This window comes from Cavia porcellus, unplaced genomic scaffold (genome assembly GCF_034190915.1).
Source record: "Cavia porcellus strain 051 isolate PalLab524CR breed Dunkin Hartley unplaced genomic scaffold, mCavPor4.1 scaffold_18, whole genome shotgun sequence".
Classification (NCBI taxonomy): domain Eukaryota; kingdom Metazoa; phylum Chordata; class Mammalia; order Rodentia; family Caviidae; genus Cavia; species Cavia porcellus.
The window spans coordinates 51,735,105-51,755,320 of NW_026947501.1; the positions used below are offsets into that span (position 1 = coordinate 51,735,105).

General features: G+C 44.7%; 1 protein-coding gene across 10 annotated transcripts in view; it reads left to right on the forward strand.

The window, feature by feature from the left end:
• The window catches only part of LOC134470343 (nephrocystin-1-like), a 48,485-nt gene that overhangs the window by 21,583 nt on the left and 6,686 nt on the right, over positions 1 to 20,216 (forward strand). For 6 of the 10 annotated variants that reach the window (XR_010040772.1, XR_010040773.1, XM_063229865.1 and 3 more), the window contains 6 exons: positions 7,171 to 7,245; positions 8,885 to 8,995; positions 9,911 to 9,993; positions 11,842 to 11,918; positions 12,545 to 12,644; positions 18,104 to 18,216. Coding sequence is in view for 5 of the 10 variants with exons in the window: in XM_063229865.1 (XP_063085935.1) it covers positions 7,171 to 7,245; positions 8,885 to 8,995; positions 9,911 to 9,993; positions 11,842 to 11,918; positions 12,545 to 12,644; positions 18,104 to 18,216 (559 nt within the window). In the remaining 5 variants the exon portion in view is untranslated. The other 4 variants (XR_010040776.1, XR_010040777.1, XR_010040774.1 and 1 more) reach the window with 3 other exon arrangements.

Genomic DNA, 20,216 nt, shown 5'->3' on the forward strand with positions numbered 1-20,216 from the left:
ATATTTTATTATTAATTTTTTTGTCTAGTTGATGTCTTTTTGTGACAGTGGGGTATTGAGATCTCCTAAGACAATTGTATCAGGGCTTCTTGAATTTTTATTGCCCATTTGTTTTATATAGTTGGGTGTGCTGGTATTTGTTGCATATATATTTATGATGGTTATCTCTTCCTCTTGGATTATTCCCTTTACTAGGATGTAGTGACCTTCTTTATCTTTCTTCATCAGTCGTGGCTTGCAATTCACTTTGTCTACAAATAAAATAGCCACTCCTACTTTTTTCTGGGTTCCTGTTGCATGGAATATTGTTTTCCATCTTTTGATTTTCAGTTTATGAATTTCTTCTTTAATTAAATGTGTTTCTTGTAAGCAACGTACTGTTGGATCTTGCTTCTTGAGCCATTCTGCCAACTGTCTTTTGATTGGTAAATTGAGATCATTAGTCTGGATGGTTATAACAATATGTATTGATTTATCCTTGTCATGTTATTTTCCTGTTGTTGGGTCCCCTCCTTTTTTTCCCCCTCTCTCTAATTGTTTGCCTTGCCTGGTGGATTCCATCTGTTGGAGTTCATGGAACTGTAGTCCTTTTTATCTCTTTCTAGAATGTCCTTCAGAACATTTTGGAGTGCTGATTTCAGAGATTATAAATTTCCTCAGATGTTCTTTGTCATGAAAGTATCTTATTTCTCCATCAATTTTGAAAGATAGTTTTTGTAGGGTACATCAGTTTGGGTTGAAAGTTGTTTTCCTTTAGAACTCAGAATATTTCACTCCAAGCTCTCCTTGACTTGAGAGTTTGTGCTGAGAAGTCAGCTGTGATTCTGATGGGCTTTCCTTTTTGGTGATTTTTCTTTTCTCTAACAGCTCTTAAGATTCTATTGTGTTGAATTTCTGGAATCTTGACTATGGTATGCCTGGCTGTAGAATTTTTTGATCATAACTAATTGGAGTTCTATTTGCCTTGCTTATCTGTATATCAAATTCTTTTTCTCTACCAGGAAAATTTTCTGTCCTAATGTCTGTGAACATTTTTAAAATGTCATTTGTGATATCTCCTACTTTTTCATTGATTTCAGTCTATCTTAAGTTACTCTTCTTTGTCTCATCTAGCAGCTGCTGGATTGAATACTTTCAATGGAACATGTATTCTCCTGGATGTCTGCTTGAATCTGCTTTATGGATCCCATTTCTTTTGTATGCTGAGGTTCCATAATTTTCTTAAGCTCATCTTTGTTTTGTTTGTTTGTTTGTTTCTGCTTTAGCTTCACTAATCATGGACTTTATCTGAGAAATTATTTCTGATTTCATTTTTTCCAGAGGCTCTCTTAATTGCTTTGTTGCTACCACTTCAGGGAGGCCAGGTGGGAGGCTTTTGGATTGTCCCGCCTCATCGCTCCTGGATTTGCCTTTGGTGAACTTGATGTCTGGGGTTGCATTTTCTTTAACTCTGTTTTTAGAGTCCCTAGGTGATGACTACTTCTCTGAGGTACGTTTCAGGAATAGTTGTGTTTTGGGTTTGAGTCCATTGGAAGATCTGACCTCTTCAGTTTGTTGGAGATGAGAAGTTGTTTAGCCCAGTCCCTGGTTCTTTGACAATGTGCCATAGTATTTTATGCAACCCTTAGTGAATCTCAGTCATGTAATACCAACAGCTGTTTAGAACATTATGTCAATTTTGGCTATAGTGGTACCAGTAGCATCCAACACATCCTAGAAAATGACAAACTGAGCTAACCCTCAGTTTGCAACACTTTTAACCATAGTGAACTAGATTTGTAGTTACATAACAAGATCTAAAACAAACCAGAAAATTATATGCAGTATAAAAGTCCTTACTGTGTCAGTTTTGCCCTCGGGTTAAAATTCAAAATGGATTAAGGAGAAAATAGAGAAGTGGAAGAAGAGGAAGAGATTAGAAGTGAGGTCAGTGGACAAAGGAGGATCACATCAACTTTGGGAAACTGGTGCAGAAGACTGAAGGAAAAGAGATAGAAGAGATAAAAGGAAGAAAGAACAGAACCACATCCATAAAGAGGCCAGGGACCATGTTCACACTCATATAAAAACAAGATCAAACAGTGATGGGGAAAGAGGAAAAAAATTTTAAAATAATCCCATTTCCAGGATTCTCTCTGGTTTCACCAGTTGACAAGCCAGCAGTAGCCTTTTGGTGGGATAGTGGATAATCTCAGCAGGCCTGCCCAGAGACCAGGATCATTGGGCTTTCTGCCATCCACAGTTTCCACAGGAGTGACCCCAGGTGGGAGCTGTTAGATGGAGCCAGCCTCTGAACTCACTGCCAGCCAGTGCAGCCCTCCACATCTGCTGCTGACCTCCCCTACTGCCTCTCTGCAGAGGCCTCTGGAGTCACTATCACCCTGGGTCTGCTAGCTTGAACCACTCCTGTCAGGTAGTGAGTCCCTCTTTGGCTTCTCTGTGGGCTTCAGTTCACATTTCTGATGTTTCCTGGGTCCCGTGGCCCACTCCTCTCCTTGTCTTCCTCACAGTGCTGTATCCACTGCCTGAAAAGTGACTCTCAGAGAGGCTGTTTTCTCTGCTGCTTACTGCCTCGCCATCTTGGTCTCTCGCAACTCGATTTTTTAAATGAGCAAAATAGTTGGGTTTTAAAAAAGAAGTATGGCAAATCAATAAGAATAGAAAAGGCCCTGAACAAGTAATAAGTTATCAGGAAAATCCACATTAAAACTAAGGGAGACCCAGCTATATGCTCTGTACGAGAAGCCACCATAAATTTAAGAATGTAGATAGGTTAAAAGTAGAAGGAAGAAAAGAGATGCACCACTCAAAAGACACAAACGTCCAAGTAGTCGTTAGCTCACAGTGAGAGATAATTCACCAAGAAGACTAACAACCCTGACCATGCCCACGGCCCACATCAGAGTTCAAGGTACTTGAAATGAAATTGTGTAGAACTGAAAAGAGAAATAGGCAAAGCCACAATTAGAGTTGGAACTTTAATACTTCTCTCTCACTGATGTAGAAGTAGCAGACGGAAAATTAGTAAGGCTGTCAAAGAATCAAATAGCATTTCAGCTAATGAGACTGAATTGGTATTTGTATAATACTTCACCTCGAAATAGTAAAATATGCTTTCTTTTAAGTATATGTGGAGGGTCAGGGGTTTGGCTTAGCAGCACAAGCACCTGCTAGGCAAGTGCAAGGTCATGAGTTTGATCCCCACTACCAAAAATATGAAGTACATGTGGAATATTCCCAAAGATAGATGGGTGATCAGAAAATGAGCCTCAACCAATTTGAAAGAGTTTAAACCCATACAATACATGGTCTTGGAGCACATGGAATTAAATTAGACATCAATAACAAAGATAAATGAGAAAACCTGTGAATATTTGGAAATTAATAAATTTCTAAATAACCAATGGTTTAAAAGGAAGATTAGAATATATTTTGTGCTGTACAAAAAGTGAACATGCGGTGTATAAATTGGGAGAGAGAGTTAACTAAAGCATTCTCAGAGCGAAGCTTGGGGCCCGATATTTACATTAGGAAATAACCAGCAAGTCCACAATCAGAGCTGCCCCCCACGGACAGCGCTTGAGCTGGGAGCCAGGGGCGACCCAGTCTTAATGTGAAGGAGCCAGAGGGAACAGAAATAACCACCGGAGGGCCAGGGGTGACCGGCATGGCAGTCAGAGGACAGCAAAGCGTTCTCTTCAAGAGAACCAAACCCACACCCGGACTCGGTTTGCCTGAGCTGAACCCTGGCTCCCTTCGCAGAGTGCGGGCTTTGGCCCGGTGACTTGGCCTTGCTGTGTCACCTTCCTCATCCAGTACCCACGCTGGGGTGAGGGCAAGGTAGACAGCACTTGCAATAGGGAGTGTCTGGTGCGTGGGGCGTGCGTCTAGGTGGAGATGGCAGATGGAAGCGGTGAGAAGCCACAGAACGTGTGTGGCTGATGTGAGGGTGGAGGGAGAGCTGGACGCCCGTGAAACACCAGGCTTCAGACTGCCGGGTCTGCTCGATTGCTGGAAGCATGCAGGGGCACAAGTCTGGAGGAGCTGCCGTGGGCCTGATTTCACCTTGCTTTTCTCTTTCTTTCTTCTGGATCTGGAGTAAGTCATCATGATCCTCATTTCTAGTCTGCACAAAAACCAGAAATGCGCCACTAGGGGTCGCCACTGACCAAGCAGATTCCAGCAGCTTTCTCCCAGATCTGGTTTAATCCTTTCTCTCAGGCTTTTCCTTGGTCGATTTCTTCTTTCTGATGTTCTAAAATTCCTTTTTTTTTTTTTTTACAGTCATGCTCTTTCTGTTTAGAGAATGTCTTTCAACCATTCTTTTAGGGTCGGTCTGCTGGTGACAGATCTCTTAAACTTTACCTGCGAATATCTTTTTTTTTTTAAATAGAGTTTCACTATGTAGTTCTGGCCCGCCTTGAACTCACTTTGTAGCCCAGGTTGGCCTTAAACTAGCAGCGGTCCTCCTGCCTCAGCCTCCTTAATGCTGGGATTACAGGCACACACCACCACACCCGGTTTGAAAATATTTTATTTCTCCTAAAGGCTCATTCTTACAATTCTAGATCGACAGTGCTTCTCTTTTGAGAGTATGTGAAAAATATTGTGCTACTTCCTGTCAGCCTCTGGCTTTGATGAGAAATCCAATCATTCAAATTGTTTCTCCCTTAAGGGGAACATGGCTGTTGTTTCTCGATGCTTCCCACATGTTCTCTTTCTGTTTGCTTTTCAGAAGTTGATGGTGTACTGGGCGTGAATTGCTTGGCTTTATCCTCATTAGAATAGCTTTTTAAATCTGTGAGATTATGTCTTTTGGCTAATTTGGAGACTACTCAGTCTTTATCTTGTCAGATGCTGTTTAACTGCAGACTCTCCTCCCCTCTGGGATTCCAGTGACCTAAATGGTAGAGCTTTTGTTATAATCCCACAAGTTCCTGAGATTTTCTTTTCTTTATCTTTCTTTCACCAACTTTATCTCTGCTCTTCAGATTGTATGATTCCTGCTTTCTGATCTGTAAGTTTATTGGCTAATTCCTGTTATCCTCTGTTCTGCTATTGAGTCTAATGAGTTGGGGATTGTTTGTTTCTCTTGATTGTATTTTTCAGTTCTAGAATTTCCATTTCATTCTTCTTTTTTTCTTCCATTTTTAATGTTGAGATTTTCTTCTTTTTAAGGAAATGTTTTAAATTTTCTTCAAGCACTTCTCAAGTTATTAACATATTTTTATTTGGCTCCTTTAAAATCTTAGACAATTCTTCCATCTGTGTTTGTCTTAGTGTTGGTCTATTGAGTGTCTTTTCTAATTCAATCTGGGATGTTCCTGGTTTTCTTAGTAAGATAAATGATGTTTTATTAGATCGTGGATATTTGAAGTGTTGAGATTTTCTGAATCTTAAAATTTCTTTTAAAGCGAGACATGGTGGTTCACACTTATAATGCCAGCACTCAGAAGGCTGATGCAGAAGCCAGCCTAGGTGGCACAGAGAATTCAAGGCCATTTTGTACTACATAGTGAGAACATCTCCAAAAAAAATTTTTTTTAAGTTCTTGGAGGTGGGGATTTAGCTCAGAGGCATAAGCACTTGCCTGACAAGCACAAGGTTGTGAATTTGATCCATGAAACCAAAAAAATAAAAAAAATTCTCTTGTAACTAGACCTTGACACCACGCTGGCAGGGGAAGCTGGCAGGTGCCTCACATCACTTCAGGTGAACACAGAGGCCCAGGTTCTGCACGTGGCCTCTGTCCCCACCAAGGGGACAGTGGTTCTCTGGACCATGAGCCCTGCCAGCGATGAAGACACTCCCCTCCCCGTGCCTCTGTTAACCCACCCACTGTGTCAATTTTAGGTCCTGTAACCCCTGGCCACCCCAGCTTCCTCTCTCTACCCATGATACACATAAACACAAGGTCATGATTTTTTGTTAGATTTTACATCAAACAAGAACGTAAACAAAGACTCAAGTTTAATAGTATGCGTGGCAAAGCTCAGACAAGTTTAGTAATGTCTGTAAATTTGCAGAAGGTGAGAATATAAGGTGAGTTGCTGGGTGGGGAGAGGATATGTGTGGGATGAAACAGCAGCGGTGCAGAGCTGCTGCAGGACTGGGTGGTGAGCACCTGAGCGCCCAATGCACGCTGCTTTCATCTGCTTTGGTGTGTTTGACACATTTCATAGCTAACCACCATCATCTGTGTTACCCTTTTAAAATTTAATTGAAACCCTGAAATGCTCATTTAAAAAACTCATCAACTAATTATCTGCCAATAAAAAGAAAAAGACAAACCCAAGTCTCACACTTAAAATCTTTCTTATCTTGGAATGTTACTTCTTTTGAACTTCTGTTTAATTCTTTTCATATCTGTTTTATATCCCAATCTAATTTTTATTGGAACTATTAGTTTATTGGAACTCTTGGTATTTTTTAAATTGTGAACTATTTCAAATGCACCAGAACATGCAGAGTCTAATAGAAGATTCCTGCAGCTACACCGCCTGACTTTGTTTGAATCTACCAGTTTGCAATTTATACTTGGTTTTTTTTAATAAAAAGTAAGTACTTTCTGCTTACTTCTCTTAAACTAAAAGTTCTCTAAAAGACAAAGTCAATTCAAATTTAATTGGCCATAACGTTCCAGAATTTGGCATAAACTTTTACATAAAGTTTCAAAAGTTCTCTTTTGTACTTCATTGCTTTATGTAAACTTCAGGGTGGACCTTTTGTGGGTGCCATTTCATAAGAGATTAAATTGCAGGATGTAATTCTCAGGCCTCAAATCTTGAATCGAAACATGATGTATATCCCAGCTGAGGACAACATGTAAAGTGCGCGTCCCATCTCTGAAACCATTTCAATCTGCAGTTTCACTCTCAGCTCTGAAGTATTTCACTTACAACAACTTACCACAGGCACAAAGGTCCAAGTCTGAATTCATTTTATTAGTTTCTTCATGGTTTTATTAATAAATATTGGAAGGCTTTTTTTCACTATTTCAGAAGTTATATGCATGCTGGACCTTGATGTAAAAAGAAACACGTCGTGGAATTACATGAAATAAACATTGACAGCTCTGCTTTCCCGCCGTCAGCACTCTGGCGCTCAGAAGCAGTGATGTATCAGAGAACTTTCTACAGTGCAATTTCAAATGGGAAACTCTCATTTCAGGTCCTGAGCAACATTCATACTGTCCGAGCCACGTGGCAACCTAAAAAGCCCAAAACATGGGCATTTTCTCCCCAGGTAGGTAATCTCTGAGTGAAGAGAAGAAAAAAATGAATTTTTTTTTAACCTATTAAGTTGCTGCAGTTAAGATCTAAGGTGAGGCTGTAACTGTGACGGACTCGGCACAGGATGCAAGGGCCCAGATTTAAATCTTTAAATTCCTTAGTGTGTTCCTAGATTTTAAAAAAGTCACTCATATTCCTGACGCACCCATGTTATGTTTCCTATGAATCACCTTGTTCAATGGATGTCAATTTTAGAAACTACCCATTTGATGAAACATGAAAACAAGAAGATAACATTTAGAAAGCAGGGTGTTTTTTCAAAAATGAACGCTTCCCCTGTGCTCCTGAGGTTGTGTTTTCCCAGATAACATCAAAGGTGACGCCCGAGGACTGTCCCTACACCCTGGGGACTGTCACTGCCCAGTGAGGGCTTCAAACCACTGACTCGGGGTTACGTGGACACCAGTGAATCGAGGGTGTCTTTATGTTCTTTATCTAGCATTAATTGCATGTAGCATACTTGGTTTCCACCACTGTGGTTTCGTTACTCTAGTATTTTATTTCCCTACAATTAACTTGTTTATGTTACTGCACCCTGAAAACCCTTCATTGAGCTTCCTCTTATTGCATCAAAAGAGTTAGAGTGAGATCTGGGAGAGTTAGGGGGAGGTCTGAGAAAGGTCACCTCACTGCGTGTGCGTGTCCCCACTCATCCCCCAAACTAGTGCAGGTGCAGGGTGACCTCAAGAGCTCCCTGCCCCCAGGGAGAAACCGCCAGCCTGTGGCACAGCCCTGCACGAGTGTGCAGTGGTGTCTGCGTGTGTGAAGTGTAAGGGTGGGGTGTGAGGTGCTAAGACTTTCCTGGATTATAAAGATGAGCCATTGGGAGGACGTGTAAGTATACAACCCATTGCCGAATCCAGTTAAGCATCTGCCAAGTGCCAGGCATCCACCCTGCACATGTGGGAACTTGCAGGATAATGGAGAAGAAACTCTCCCTCCATCCATGGTGCCCAGCCGTGTGCCAGGCCCTGGGAAAGATGTTTTGCTCCAGCCTTGGAGGCTCCCTGGGTGTGGGCACTGTGGAAATAAATCTTCACTCGGGCTGACTGCAGCGCTGATGGGGTTCTGAGTGCTTTGGGAGCCCGAGGAGGTGAGGCTAATTCTAGCCTGATCCCCAGGGAAGGTATCGTGGAAGAGAAAGCAGACGTAAAGGACAGATAGGACTACTGAGGCGAGAAGGGGGATTTGGTTATTAGGAGAGAGGAGAGATGAGCAAGAGGGAAAGAACATTCCCAGGACGGGCGGCAGGCGAGCTGAGCGAGCATGTATTGGTCTCTCGGGTTAGATCCATCTAAGCAGCGGAGCAGTGGCTAGGCACACACCTTAGGTAAGCACCTCACACAGACTGCGCACTTGAGCCTGCGGACAGCGCTTGTCTCACAGTGCAAAGGTAGGTGACAGTAATCCCTTGAAATAAGGCTTTTATTTCAAATCTTTGTTATAGATGATAAGCCCAGTACATCTGCTTTTTATTTTCCTTAAAAGACCTTTATCATACTGCAGGGGCATAAACCGTTCACAGATGGTCCAAGGAGCTAAACTCCTCCCCACTTCTTCTTACCGGTGACTTTGGTTTCTCTGTCATGCAGGTCACTGGCATCTTGCCCTGCTTGCTCAGTGGGGACTGTTTCATCAGGTCCAATTCTTCATCTCCCGACCTCGGAATCCTGTTTGAACTTGGAATTTCCTATATCCGCAATGTACGTCAACTGAAACATAAGGTTTTCTAATGTCTCCATTAAAAGGGAAGTGTCAGAAGTATGTCTGTATTTACAGGTAAAATACAGGAAGGCTTCTGTGTAGTAGAATTTTAATCCCTTGTGGAATGAGATTGATGGTGATTCTCATTTTTTAGATAATGCTACAATGGTATTTAAAATAGTATTTAAATTGACATTAAAAGCCAGGCATGGTGGCATATGACTAACCCCAGCACTCAGGAAGCTGAGGCAGGAGGATTGCTGCAAGTTTGAGGCCAACCTGGGCTAAAAAGTGAATTCAAAGTCAGCTGGAACTGCATCTCAAAAGTCTGTCGTAAAAAACCAATAATAACATAATAATAATAAATAACTTGGCCCCAGTAACCAGAGTCATCACAGAGAGGTTATGTCAGTGGTCCTATATTGCCACTGCTGTTCTTTAAGACAGACTGAGGCATGTGCTTTGCAGATAGGTAGGATGGTGAGGGGAGGAGCAGGTCCCCAAGCAAGCCCTGGTGGCCTCTGTCAATTGACAGTGAAGATAAACTTCGGAGCAAAACTTTGGAGCTCCTTGAGTGACCCCTGCTGCATTCCACCAGGCAGTGAAACCCCGTCTCATGATCCCAAGTGGTATCAGTGTGATTTGAGATCAGTTTACAAAGTTCACAGCACTCAAGATCTGAGAGCAGTCATGGCCACCTTGTCAGATTTAAGGAATTTTCAAGAGCAAGGATTTTCAGCGAAACACGGTTGTCACTTGAAGTAGCGACAGTTTGTTAGTTTGCGAAGGAAGCGGGCATCTGTTAGGTCTCATTGTATTTTCTGGGAAAGAGCTGCTCCTGTAGTGGGGGTGAATGCGCGTTTTGTTCTCTCTGGGCTGCAGACACAGAGTCACATACTTGTTTTGCTCCCTAGTCTACCGGTGACCGAGGAGAGTTAAGCTGTGGCTGGGCGTTTCTGAAGCTGTTCGATGCCAGCGGCGCTCCTATTCCGGCCAGGTAAGCGGGCTGGGCGTTCCCTACTGCTGGGCCATTTTGCACGAGTTCATCTTTTAGGCTCTGGGTAGCTCAGATTGGTTCTGGTAGCTCTTCAACAAGTTGAGTGTTGTCTGATGCTGCACAGAGACAGCTTGCAGACTTTCGTCCCAGGCAGGAAAAAATGATGTGTGGAGTCAGTGTTTTAAGAGCTGTTTGCACTGGCTGGCTGCTGAGTGATTTCCCGTGTCCTGGCACATTTCCCTGTGCTGCGAGCAAAGCCTGATTCTCTTCAAAGAGTGGGGAGCTGAGCCAGGGTCCCCAAGTCCTGTGACCTCTGCCTCCCTCCTGAAGGTGGAACGTGGAAACTGTAGTGGGAATCTGTAAACAGATTTAAACCTTAGGAGCAAAAAGGCAGACAGGAAGCAGATTTTTGCGATAAGAACCCTATAGCCCCTAATGCAAAAAGAGCTCTTGAAAATTAATAAGACAGAGATCATCTGAATTTCTAAATGGGAGAAAATTCAGCTCTAAGTCTAGGCTATAAAGCGAAATTCACAGCAGAGATGCAAATGGGCAGGCAGGGAGCTGCATGGTGATCAGGATCCCAAGCTTAGAATTATAAAGTCCCAAGCAGGCAGTCGTGAGTTCGATCCCCGGTACCGATAAAAAGGAAAAGACAAAAAAAAAAAAAAAAAAAAAAAAAAAAAAAAGAATTATAAAGTCCGAGGCTGTGGTCTGTAACATCTCAAGGCCAGAGGTAAAGTCCTGATTACCTCCTTTCTTGGCGTCACCCCCATGCATGGGTGGGAGGGCTCCCCCAGTAACAGGAGTGGGTATAGAAACCCAAGCTTTCTTGTGGTGTGTTTAGAAAACATGCTCAGGGGTGGGGTGCAGTCCTTAATGAAGGAAATAAAGAAAATACGTCTCCATCTTTCTACAAGTCAGGTGACAGGTGTTTTTTAAGCAAGAAGCAAGGTAGAGCTCTGTGTATTAATACAGAGACGCTTCCAGTGTATAGCAGACAAAATGTAAGACACAGACCAGTCTGAATACCGTGACCCCACCCCTCTTTAATTGTTCATTGAAAACTATTTGTTTGCTTCTGTGAGCAGATGCAGGTAACCTGGATCAGAATGGGGACCCTGGCGTGGTAGGGGTAAAGGGGCCTTTTAACTTCCTTCCTGCACTCAGGTGGTGTCTGCTTCAGAACAGACGCACGCAGAGCTGCAGGAGTAGCTCCTGGTCGTCTTTCCATGAAGCCCTGCTTTTGATCCCCAGGACCGAGGTGTGGGGGAAACATGTATCAGCTTGTTTTCGTTTGCATAGAAAAAGAGCATCTGGGAATTTAGCTCAGTGGCACAAGCACCAGCCTGGCAAGCGCAGGGTTGTGAATTCAATTCCTGGTACCAAAAAGAAAAGAAAAAAGAGCAAATGATGTGTCAGCATAGGAAGGAAAGATGGGGAGGAGTTTCTTTGCCTTCCAAATGTTTTACACTATACACGTCACTTTCCTATTTTAAAAAGAATTGAAATTCATAATGACTTTGTTTCCAATAATGATTCAATTCATTTGAAAATACATTCAAAGCAGTTATTGTCATTAAAGTCAAATAATGTCAATTAATCTTTCTCATTTTCATGTAAACAAAAAACCCCATATTCTCAATAGTTTGTGCTGAGAGTCTGTTGACCAAGATGGCACCTACTAGGGACCCAGAGCTGTCTCCCTTCTGTCACAGATTATAGACATAATGATAACCAATGTTATGTCTGTAAATAACTTTGTGCTCAAATGTACTTTACTGCTGACTCCAGTGTTCACCGAATGCCTACGAGACATACCCACCCAAGCAAGTTTTTCTATTCTAGAACTTACGAGCTCTTCCTGAACGGCGGGACCCCCTATGAGAAAGGCGTGGAAGTGGACCCTTCCGTGTCCAGGAGAGGTACGGCTCTTAGGTGTTGCTTTCCTTCCCTTAACGCCCAACACGGTCACGTGAGAAGGCAGCTCGCACGGTGTTCTTCACTTGCATTTGTGCTCTTAGAAACAGGTCAGGCTAAGCCAGAGCCTGCCTGAGGCAACGTCAAAGCGCATAAACAAGGAACGGTGGTGTGCATGGCTCACTGTCCTGCAAAAAGTTGAGCGCCTTTTACCTGGCCTTCGGCCCGGCAGTGTGCTGGGAGTTGGGAGGCGGAGGGTGAGACACCCTAGTCTTCGTTTGGTGGTCAGAGCAGCCTCCCTGCCGCTGTCCCCACAGCCCTGGCATCCCAGCTTCTTGGAACAGGAAGGAGCTTGGAGTCTGAGATGCAGCTGGTTCTACCTAGGGCCGGATGTGCTCTTTAAACTCCCCTTCTCCGCTGCTTAAGCAGGCAGCGGTGACACCATCTGGGGCCTGTCTGTGTCCATCAGGATTCGCATCACCCTTTGTCCCTCGGCTCTCTGAGAACACTCGGGACTCCTGCCTGTTGCACACTTGGTACACGGATGGCACATTTTCACCGAACACTTGGTCTACTGTACTCATTCCCAAACACTTCACATTTTTAGTTTTATCTTTGATTTTTTTTTCAGCACACAGCAGTGTTTTCCATCAGATGCTGACCATGCGAAGGCAGCCTCAACTTCTGGTGAAACTGAGGTCTCTGAACCAAAGATCGAGAAACATCCTGAGGTTGGTCCCTGCTCGCCTTCCCCATGTGCTCGGGCGCCTTTGCAGGGCGCCGCTGCTTCGGCTTCTCCTCCTGCTTACTCGGCCAAGTCTTTCTCAGTGGTTTTGTCCCCCATTAATTCTTCTGCCTAAGATCAGTAGGGAGCTGAACATAGAGGTGCACACCTGTGATTAAAGAAAATCTCCGGGAGTTTGAGGCCAATGTGGGCTTCATAGTGACTTCAAAACCAGCCTGTATCTCACGGGGAAACCCTGTCTCCAAAAACCCAAACAACCCAACCCCATCAGTAAGGAAGCAGGATAGTAACACTGTGTACACTCACTCACAGTCCTGTTTACCAATAAGCCCAAGTGATAGGCTTGGCTATAGATAATTCAGCCACTTTTGAATAAATGGGGCTTACCAATCTCTAATCCTGTCTTCAGGGAACCTTTTCTTGTCAGATGTACTGAGGTTTAATTTACATACAGCAAATTTACCCTTTTTAGTGGGTGGGGTCTTGGAGTTTTGACAGGTGTGTACAATCATGTAAAAACAGCCACCAGGATACAGAATGTTTTCCTTACTCTAAAAGCTGAATTCAGGTCTATAGTCAGCTCCCAGCGCCCAGCCTCACACCTGTTTTCTTCCCTACTAGCTTTGCCTTTTCTGGATCTCATAAATGGAACTGTACAGTAGCGGCCTTTGAATCTGGCTTCTTTCTCTCAGCACGGCGCCTTGGAGATTAACCCAGGCTGCTGCGTGTATTCGATTGTTCCTTTTCTTTCTAGGCAGTATCACATTTTATGAATGTAACACAGTTTGTTTATCATTCTCTAGGTTGCTAGATTGTGTCTAGTTTGGGTAATTATGAATAAGGGCCCCTAAACACATGCATACAAGATTTTTCTTCAACCAGCTTAGGTTTTAACCCCAGGCCTTCACACTGAACTGCATCCCTGCCCTTTTTAAAAAATCTTTAATGTTGAGATTTTTGAGACAGGGCCTCACAAAGTCACCAGTTCCCTAGGCTGGGCTCAAGCTTGTGACCCTTTGGCTTCAGCCTCCCAGGGTGCTGGTGTGATGGGGCAGTATACCACCGTGCCCAGCTCGCCCACAGGTTTCCCAGTGTGGACATCTGCCTCCATCTCTTGTGGGTAGAAATAACCTAGGAATGGGACTGCTGGCTCGTCTGGTTTTAGTTTAACTTTATAAGAAGCTGCCAAACTGTTTTCCAAAATTACTGTACCATTTACCCTCTCCCTAACAGGGTGTGAATTTCACTTTCTCTGTATTTTTTTTCCCCCCTCATCAGGCTGGCCTTGAGGTCATTTTATAGCGCAGGCTGGTCGCAAATTTGAGGTCTGAGATTACAGGTGTGTGCCACCACCCCCGGTGTATACTATATTCTTTTTTTTTTTTCTTTAGCTTTTTATCGGTACCGTGTATCGAACTCACAACTGCCTGCTTACAAGGCAGGTGCTTATGCCGCTGAGCTAAATTCCCAGCCCCTCGTATACCATATTCTTGACAGCACTTTGTATTGACAGTTTTTTCTGTCCTGGCCATTTTAAAAAGCCAGTAGTGGTTTCCATGGTGTTTTTAACTTGTGTTTTGTGCAAGAAGCATTTATACTAGTGGAATCTCAGATCTACTAATTTTTCACTCAGTGTCCTTAGACTTTTAACCATTTCTCAGCCTTTTAAATAGACCAATAAGACCGTGCCATCTAAAACCAGACAGTTCTCACTCTGCACCTGGGGTGCCTTATCTCTTTTGTTGCCTCCACATTTTATGTTATTGACATTAAAATTTATGACTTTTAACTTTGTGTATATGTTAAAAATTATCGCAGCTATTTATTTTAAATGTTTTCATTTTTACGATAGAATTAAAAGCGATTTGTATGCCACCCTTTACAATATTAAGACTAGTCTGAAAAAGCAGACGTACCAGCATAGACCCCTTACCACTGGAACAAGAGTGACTGGAAAGGAAGCATATAAACCCCGGGCTTCGTGTTGATTGTGCTTGGCACACAGTGGAGCACATAGCGCCAACCATTAGCATCCGCCATTGGAGTAATGATGTAGATTCAACGCCAAGGAGATAGTGCTGTAAAGACTGCTTGGATGAAGATGTGGTTTTCAGCAGGGAGGGTCCGGGGAGGAGCAGAAGCAGACTTTGCAGGATGGCAGGAAGGTGGCCATGGGAGAGGAAAGGAGCTTCTCACAGAGGACACGGGCACCCGGGGGACAGGGCGAGGTGAGCACAGTGTGGGGCAGAGCCCATCCAGGGGGCTGTGCTCCCAGGACAGCTCCTTACCACAGATTTCCAAGAAACTGGGGGAGAGGGATTGGGGTGCCCCCGAGGGGTTTGCTTTGCTCATTCCAGATCCCGAGGTTAAATACCCCTTGCTCTGACCTCAGACCGAGGTGCATCTTATAATTACCCTACTCACAGTTCAGTCTTTCAACAACCGTTGATGGTGCGCTCCTAGGTATTACTCACTCTCTTGGGTTTTTTCTTTCTTTCTTGGATGTTCTTAGAGCCTGTAAATTCCCCTTTTTGGCAGTCTTTCCATGGAAAACTTCTTTTTCGTGATGCAGACCCAGCACAGTAGCGGTCTCTGTAAGTGAACAGCCTCATCCCGCTCGACCTCACTCTTGCACTGCTCCAGCTGGTAGGCAGGGCTCTGAGAGCCGGGCACTGCCAGCGCGTCTGGCACGCACAGCTCTCGATGCTGTGCCTCTGGCTCTGCATTCCGGTTTTCAGATGCGTCTTCCCATTCTGAGATCAAGTCGGGCTGCACAGCGCAGAGGTCAGGAGAGCAGCTGGGAACACTCCCATGTGCTGGGCCTGACTGAAGAGTCCTGCAGCCTTGTCCCCCAGAACTCAGGGACAGAAGCACATGTGTGATGACAGCACATGGTAGGCACCCAAGAAAGTGTTTGTGAAGCAATTTCCAAGTAGGGCTCCTTCTCCCGGCCTGTCTCTTGCGTGCTCTTCTCTCTTCCCATGGTCATGAGCACTGCTCCATGCTGCCTGGTCCTGAAAGGCACATCCTGGGGCTGTTACAGACAGGCTAAGGTCCCCTGCTGGCGTGACCCAGGCACAGCCCACCCTCTCAGAGAAACCAGGCCAGGACATGGTGAGATCCGGTGGGGCAGACCAAGGGTGCAGAGCCCTGGTGGAGTATGCGTCAGGCCCCTTTCCCCTGGCCTCCTGATGCCCAGCTCTCGGTGGCCCTCACAGCCAACAGTGTCACATGCATTGTTCCTTTGGCCTGCAGACCTGTGACAATGCAAACAAGCCGGGCAGGCCAGCCAGTCTCTTCCAACAGGAAAGCGCACCCGGCTCGCCTTCAAGCCCTTCAGGGAGTCAGTTGTGATCATGGTAACCCTGACTCTTTGACCAGAAGCAGATAGATGCTTCCGCTTCACCAAAACTTGTCTTTCTAATTTTGGAGCTGCTTTCCAAAGGGGTTTAACCTGGTGTGATTTGACCAAGGCCTGCTCCTAAGCCCCGGTTAAGGGAAAGGTCCAAATTTAGACTCTGAGTTCTGAGCGCCAGGAGACACCAGGCTGTAAAGTAGATTGTATGGATCTCTGTGTGAATTTGCTGTGAATTTATTTTGCTTGTCTTTTCGATCCATTCCATATTCTCTTTTTTTCTAAATTGAATTGAATATTACAATTGAATAAAGTAGGACTGTTACTTGACTGAGGCCCACTCATCACATCTGTTCCCCTCCTGCCAGCAGCACTTGCACTGGCAGAGACATAGCTTTTTACTTCTTCAACTCATCTAACTGTTTGTCGCCCAGAACTTTCTGGTCACCTCGGGTGTGGAAAAACCAGAGGTTTCTCTGAAGAAAATCTTTAAAAAGTGAAGCCACACTGTCTCATGTGGGAAGGTTTCAGAAGGAAAGGAGGGCCCACACGGTGCCCACACTGGTGCCTGGCAGACAGATGGAGAAAGGCGAGGACAGAGCCGGAGGAAGGAAGGAAGGCTCCTCCCTTCCCCTGGCAAAGGCCCCCGCTGTTCCTCAGCATGAGCCCTGAGTCTGGGCGTGCACAGGAACACTGCTTGGGTGGGCTGGGGACCAGAGCCAGAGCCAGAGCCAGACAACCCTCCTCAGAAGTCTCAGGAAGAACCCCGACAGTGCCTGGTGGTGGCTTCCAGGCAGCTCGGCTGCTCCCCTGTAGTCAGTCTTTGAAATCTCAGTTGGAATTTGGGGAGCACTGGAAAAATGATTTCTGGCTCTGTGTGCCCACTAGTATATATGATATGAATGTGGTAAGAGAACCTGTATTGTAATTTTTTAGTGTTTCTAGAAACTCAGGGAGTGGTGGGGGATGCTCAGCCTAAACTCCAGGCACTGACTACCTGAGGACCCTATCCCTTCTGCACCAGCATAGTGTCGTTTTCTGTCTGTTCCCCTGTGATCAGCTGCAGGACTGAACATTGCCTTTCTCATAATTTTTTCCTTCTAAACTTTTCTAGAAATTAAAGATTAACTTACAAAAATTTAAGTCTTATTGATGACTTTTGAGTGTCCTTCATCTAGAATGTCTTATAGAAAGCATATAATTGCATTTTTATATTTTAAATCTATTCTTCCAACTTTTATCTTTTGATTGGGGTTTTAATCCATTTACACTTAAAGAAATTGCCGATAGGAAAGACCTGACTTCTGGCATTTTGTTTCTTGTTTCCTTGACATTGTGTCACTTTTTGTGTCTTTCGTTTCCTCCCTGTTGCTTTCCTTTGTGCTTGACCTTTCACAGGGACACATTTTTACCCCGGTTCATTTCCTCTGTGTATGTTCTATAGACATTTTCTTTGTGGTTGCCATGGGGATTCCGTCACACATCCCAAAACTGTAGCACTCTAACCTGGTAACACCTTCAGTTGTGCACGGTTTCCTGCCCTGGAGCCCTGTCTATGCAGACGCTGCTTTAGGCATTTAATCCTTTTATTCAGGGGAACTGTGGATCATGCTCCTCACATTCCACACACAAGGAAATTAAACTACAGGGAGAGTGAGCCCTAAGGAGTCCACAGCCTCACAGCCAAGTCGGGATCCGCCCAGGCCATTCACACCCTGGGCCTGTCACACCCTGTGGCACCCGCCCTGAAACAGTCACTCTGGGATTTCCGCATCAGTCAGGCGTGGCAGCCACTTGCCTTTGTTCAAGTGGGTGGCTCACTGGGCACTCGCTGTCTGACACAAGTACTCCAGGGCTTTTCTTTTTCTTTGCCATTTTCCAGGGGTGTCTGTGCTAAAATGGAAACACAAAGGTTACAGCACGGCAGAGTCTGGAAGTACACACCTCAAATGTGTATCGGAAGCTTACTGTGGCCACTTGGTAGAAATTCTCCTTTCAGTTCTTAAAATGTTTCCCAATACCGTGCAGGAAAAGCCCTGCGGGCAGCCTGGAGGGACACTTGCTAAATGCATTTTTCCCTTCCGCGACAGCTTCCTGCGGGAAACCTTGGTTGGAAGTATGTGCTGCTCCCACCTGCTGGTATTTTATCGGCAGATTCTTGGAGATGCGCTGCTGAAAGACAGGACAAACTCACAGAACGCTGGTAAGGAGTCCTCACGCTTCTTCATTCACTGGTACTCTATGCCTGCATGGATGTAACCTTGGTTTCTAAGTGGGACATTTGGAATAAAATACGGGGGTGGCATCAATGTCAGTACGCCCGATGCAAAGCGTGGACATTTGGAACCTCAAATACATGCTCAGTTCTTTCAGATACACTCTTTTGCATTTTTAAATATGGAAGCTTGAAATTGAAATCTGTCTCTGAATATCTTTCCCCCTCCCTGCACTTGGCATGCAAGTTGTCATTTGGGGAAGAAACAAAATCCTCAAATAACTGATTCTTAGAGCATGAAATATAGGAGTCATTGGATTAGTTTAAAATCAGTGATTTGGCCAGGCATGGTGGTGCATGCCTGTGACTCCAGCACTCAAGAGGCTGAGGCAGGAGGATTGCTGTGAATTCAAGGCCAGCGTGGCTACATAGTGAGATCCTGTCTCAAAACAAAATAATCAGTGAATCAAGATAAAGAATATTCTAATTGTTTATGTACTGTTTTTATTCTTGAAACTTCTTTTGAATTTGGAAATTATTCCAAGTCAAAAGTTGAATGATTATTTAGGAAATCAACAAGCTACTTGTAAGGAGAAATGCATGTGTCAGAAGAATAGCCCTCAGAGAGGAAAACAGCTTAGCTTCATTGACTGGGGTTTGAACTGAGTAAATCATCGAGCTGACATGTGCGGTCTGCTGCATGCCAGACATTATGTAGGCCCAGGATGAATAAGACAGGCAGCGTCATCCCCACCCTGGTGGGACAACAGGCCTCAGACACAGTCACATGACTAAGCTGTCCATCCTCTGAATGAGAGCCCCAAAGGAAGATGCTCAGAGCGGGAGGGTGATCGCTAGGAGGCCTGAATTAACTGTGAGGAAATGCTGCACTGAGCAAGGACTATTGAAGAGAGCTCAGAAGGGAGTTCAACCCCTGGGGGTGTGGGGAGGAGCTTTCTGGATAGAGGAGCTGGTCTGAGCACCCAGGCAAGAACCTGTGCTCACGTTGGAGGGATAGAACTGAAAGCAGCCAATGACTTTAGAAAAGCTTCATGAGTGACATTACTTCTTAAAGATGATGAGGGGTGTTATTTTTTTCTCTCAGTAAAGAGAGAGTGGCTCAAGACAGATGGCTTTGTTTGCAGTCGGTCAGCAGAACAAGCTTAGCAGGATCTAAAGAAAGGATTATTCTCTAAGGACATTGGTGTTGTCAAATGTATCACCCTTGCTATTTGAGAAGTACCTACTATAGTCTGAATGTCTGCTCCGAAATCCAGGCTTTGCTCTTGTGATAGTGTCAAGAGGAGAGGATTTTGAGAGGTGATTAGACCAAGAGTGCTCCTCTCTCGTGAGTGGCCTCAGGTGACCTTACAGAAGGGTGTGACCATGGACAGGGATCTTTCTTGCTTATCTTTCTGCCTTCTGCCACACAGGACACAATGTCATTCTCTCCAAAGGGCCAGCATCTTGGTTACTTTTCTCTTGTTTCTAAGACAAAATACTTGATGCTCAAAATGAAGGAAGGAAAGGTTTATTTAACTTAGACTTTGGAGGTTTCAATCCATACTGGCTGCAAGGCAGGGTGGCATGGCGAAGGGGAACCATTCTGCAAACCACAGGCCAGAAAGGGCAAAAAAGGAAAAAGCACATCTCCTTACCTCCCTTATATTGTTAGCTGGCTCTGCTCCTGGGCAGGTGCAGCACTCACACCAGCAATCCCAGCACTAGACAACAAACCAATCACAAACGCTAGACTCAGCCACCTTCATGCCTGCAGGTGGCTTTGGGGGGACATTTAAATACAAACCACACTGGCCAGTAAGACAGCCCTCACCAGATACTAAATGCTTAACTGGTGCCTTAATCTTGGGGCCCCGGGTGTCCAGAGCTGTGTGATGTAAATCCCCATTGTTTGTGAAGCGGTACCAGTGAACCCACAAATGCCCGCTGCTGTGTCTTGTACTACATCTTCTGTGCCGTTATTCATG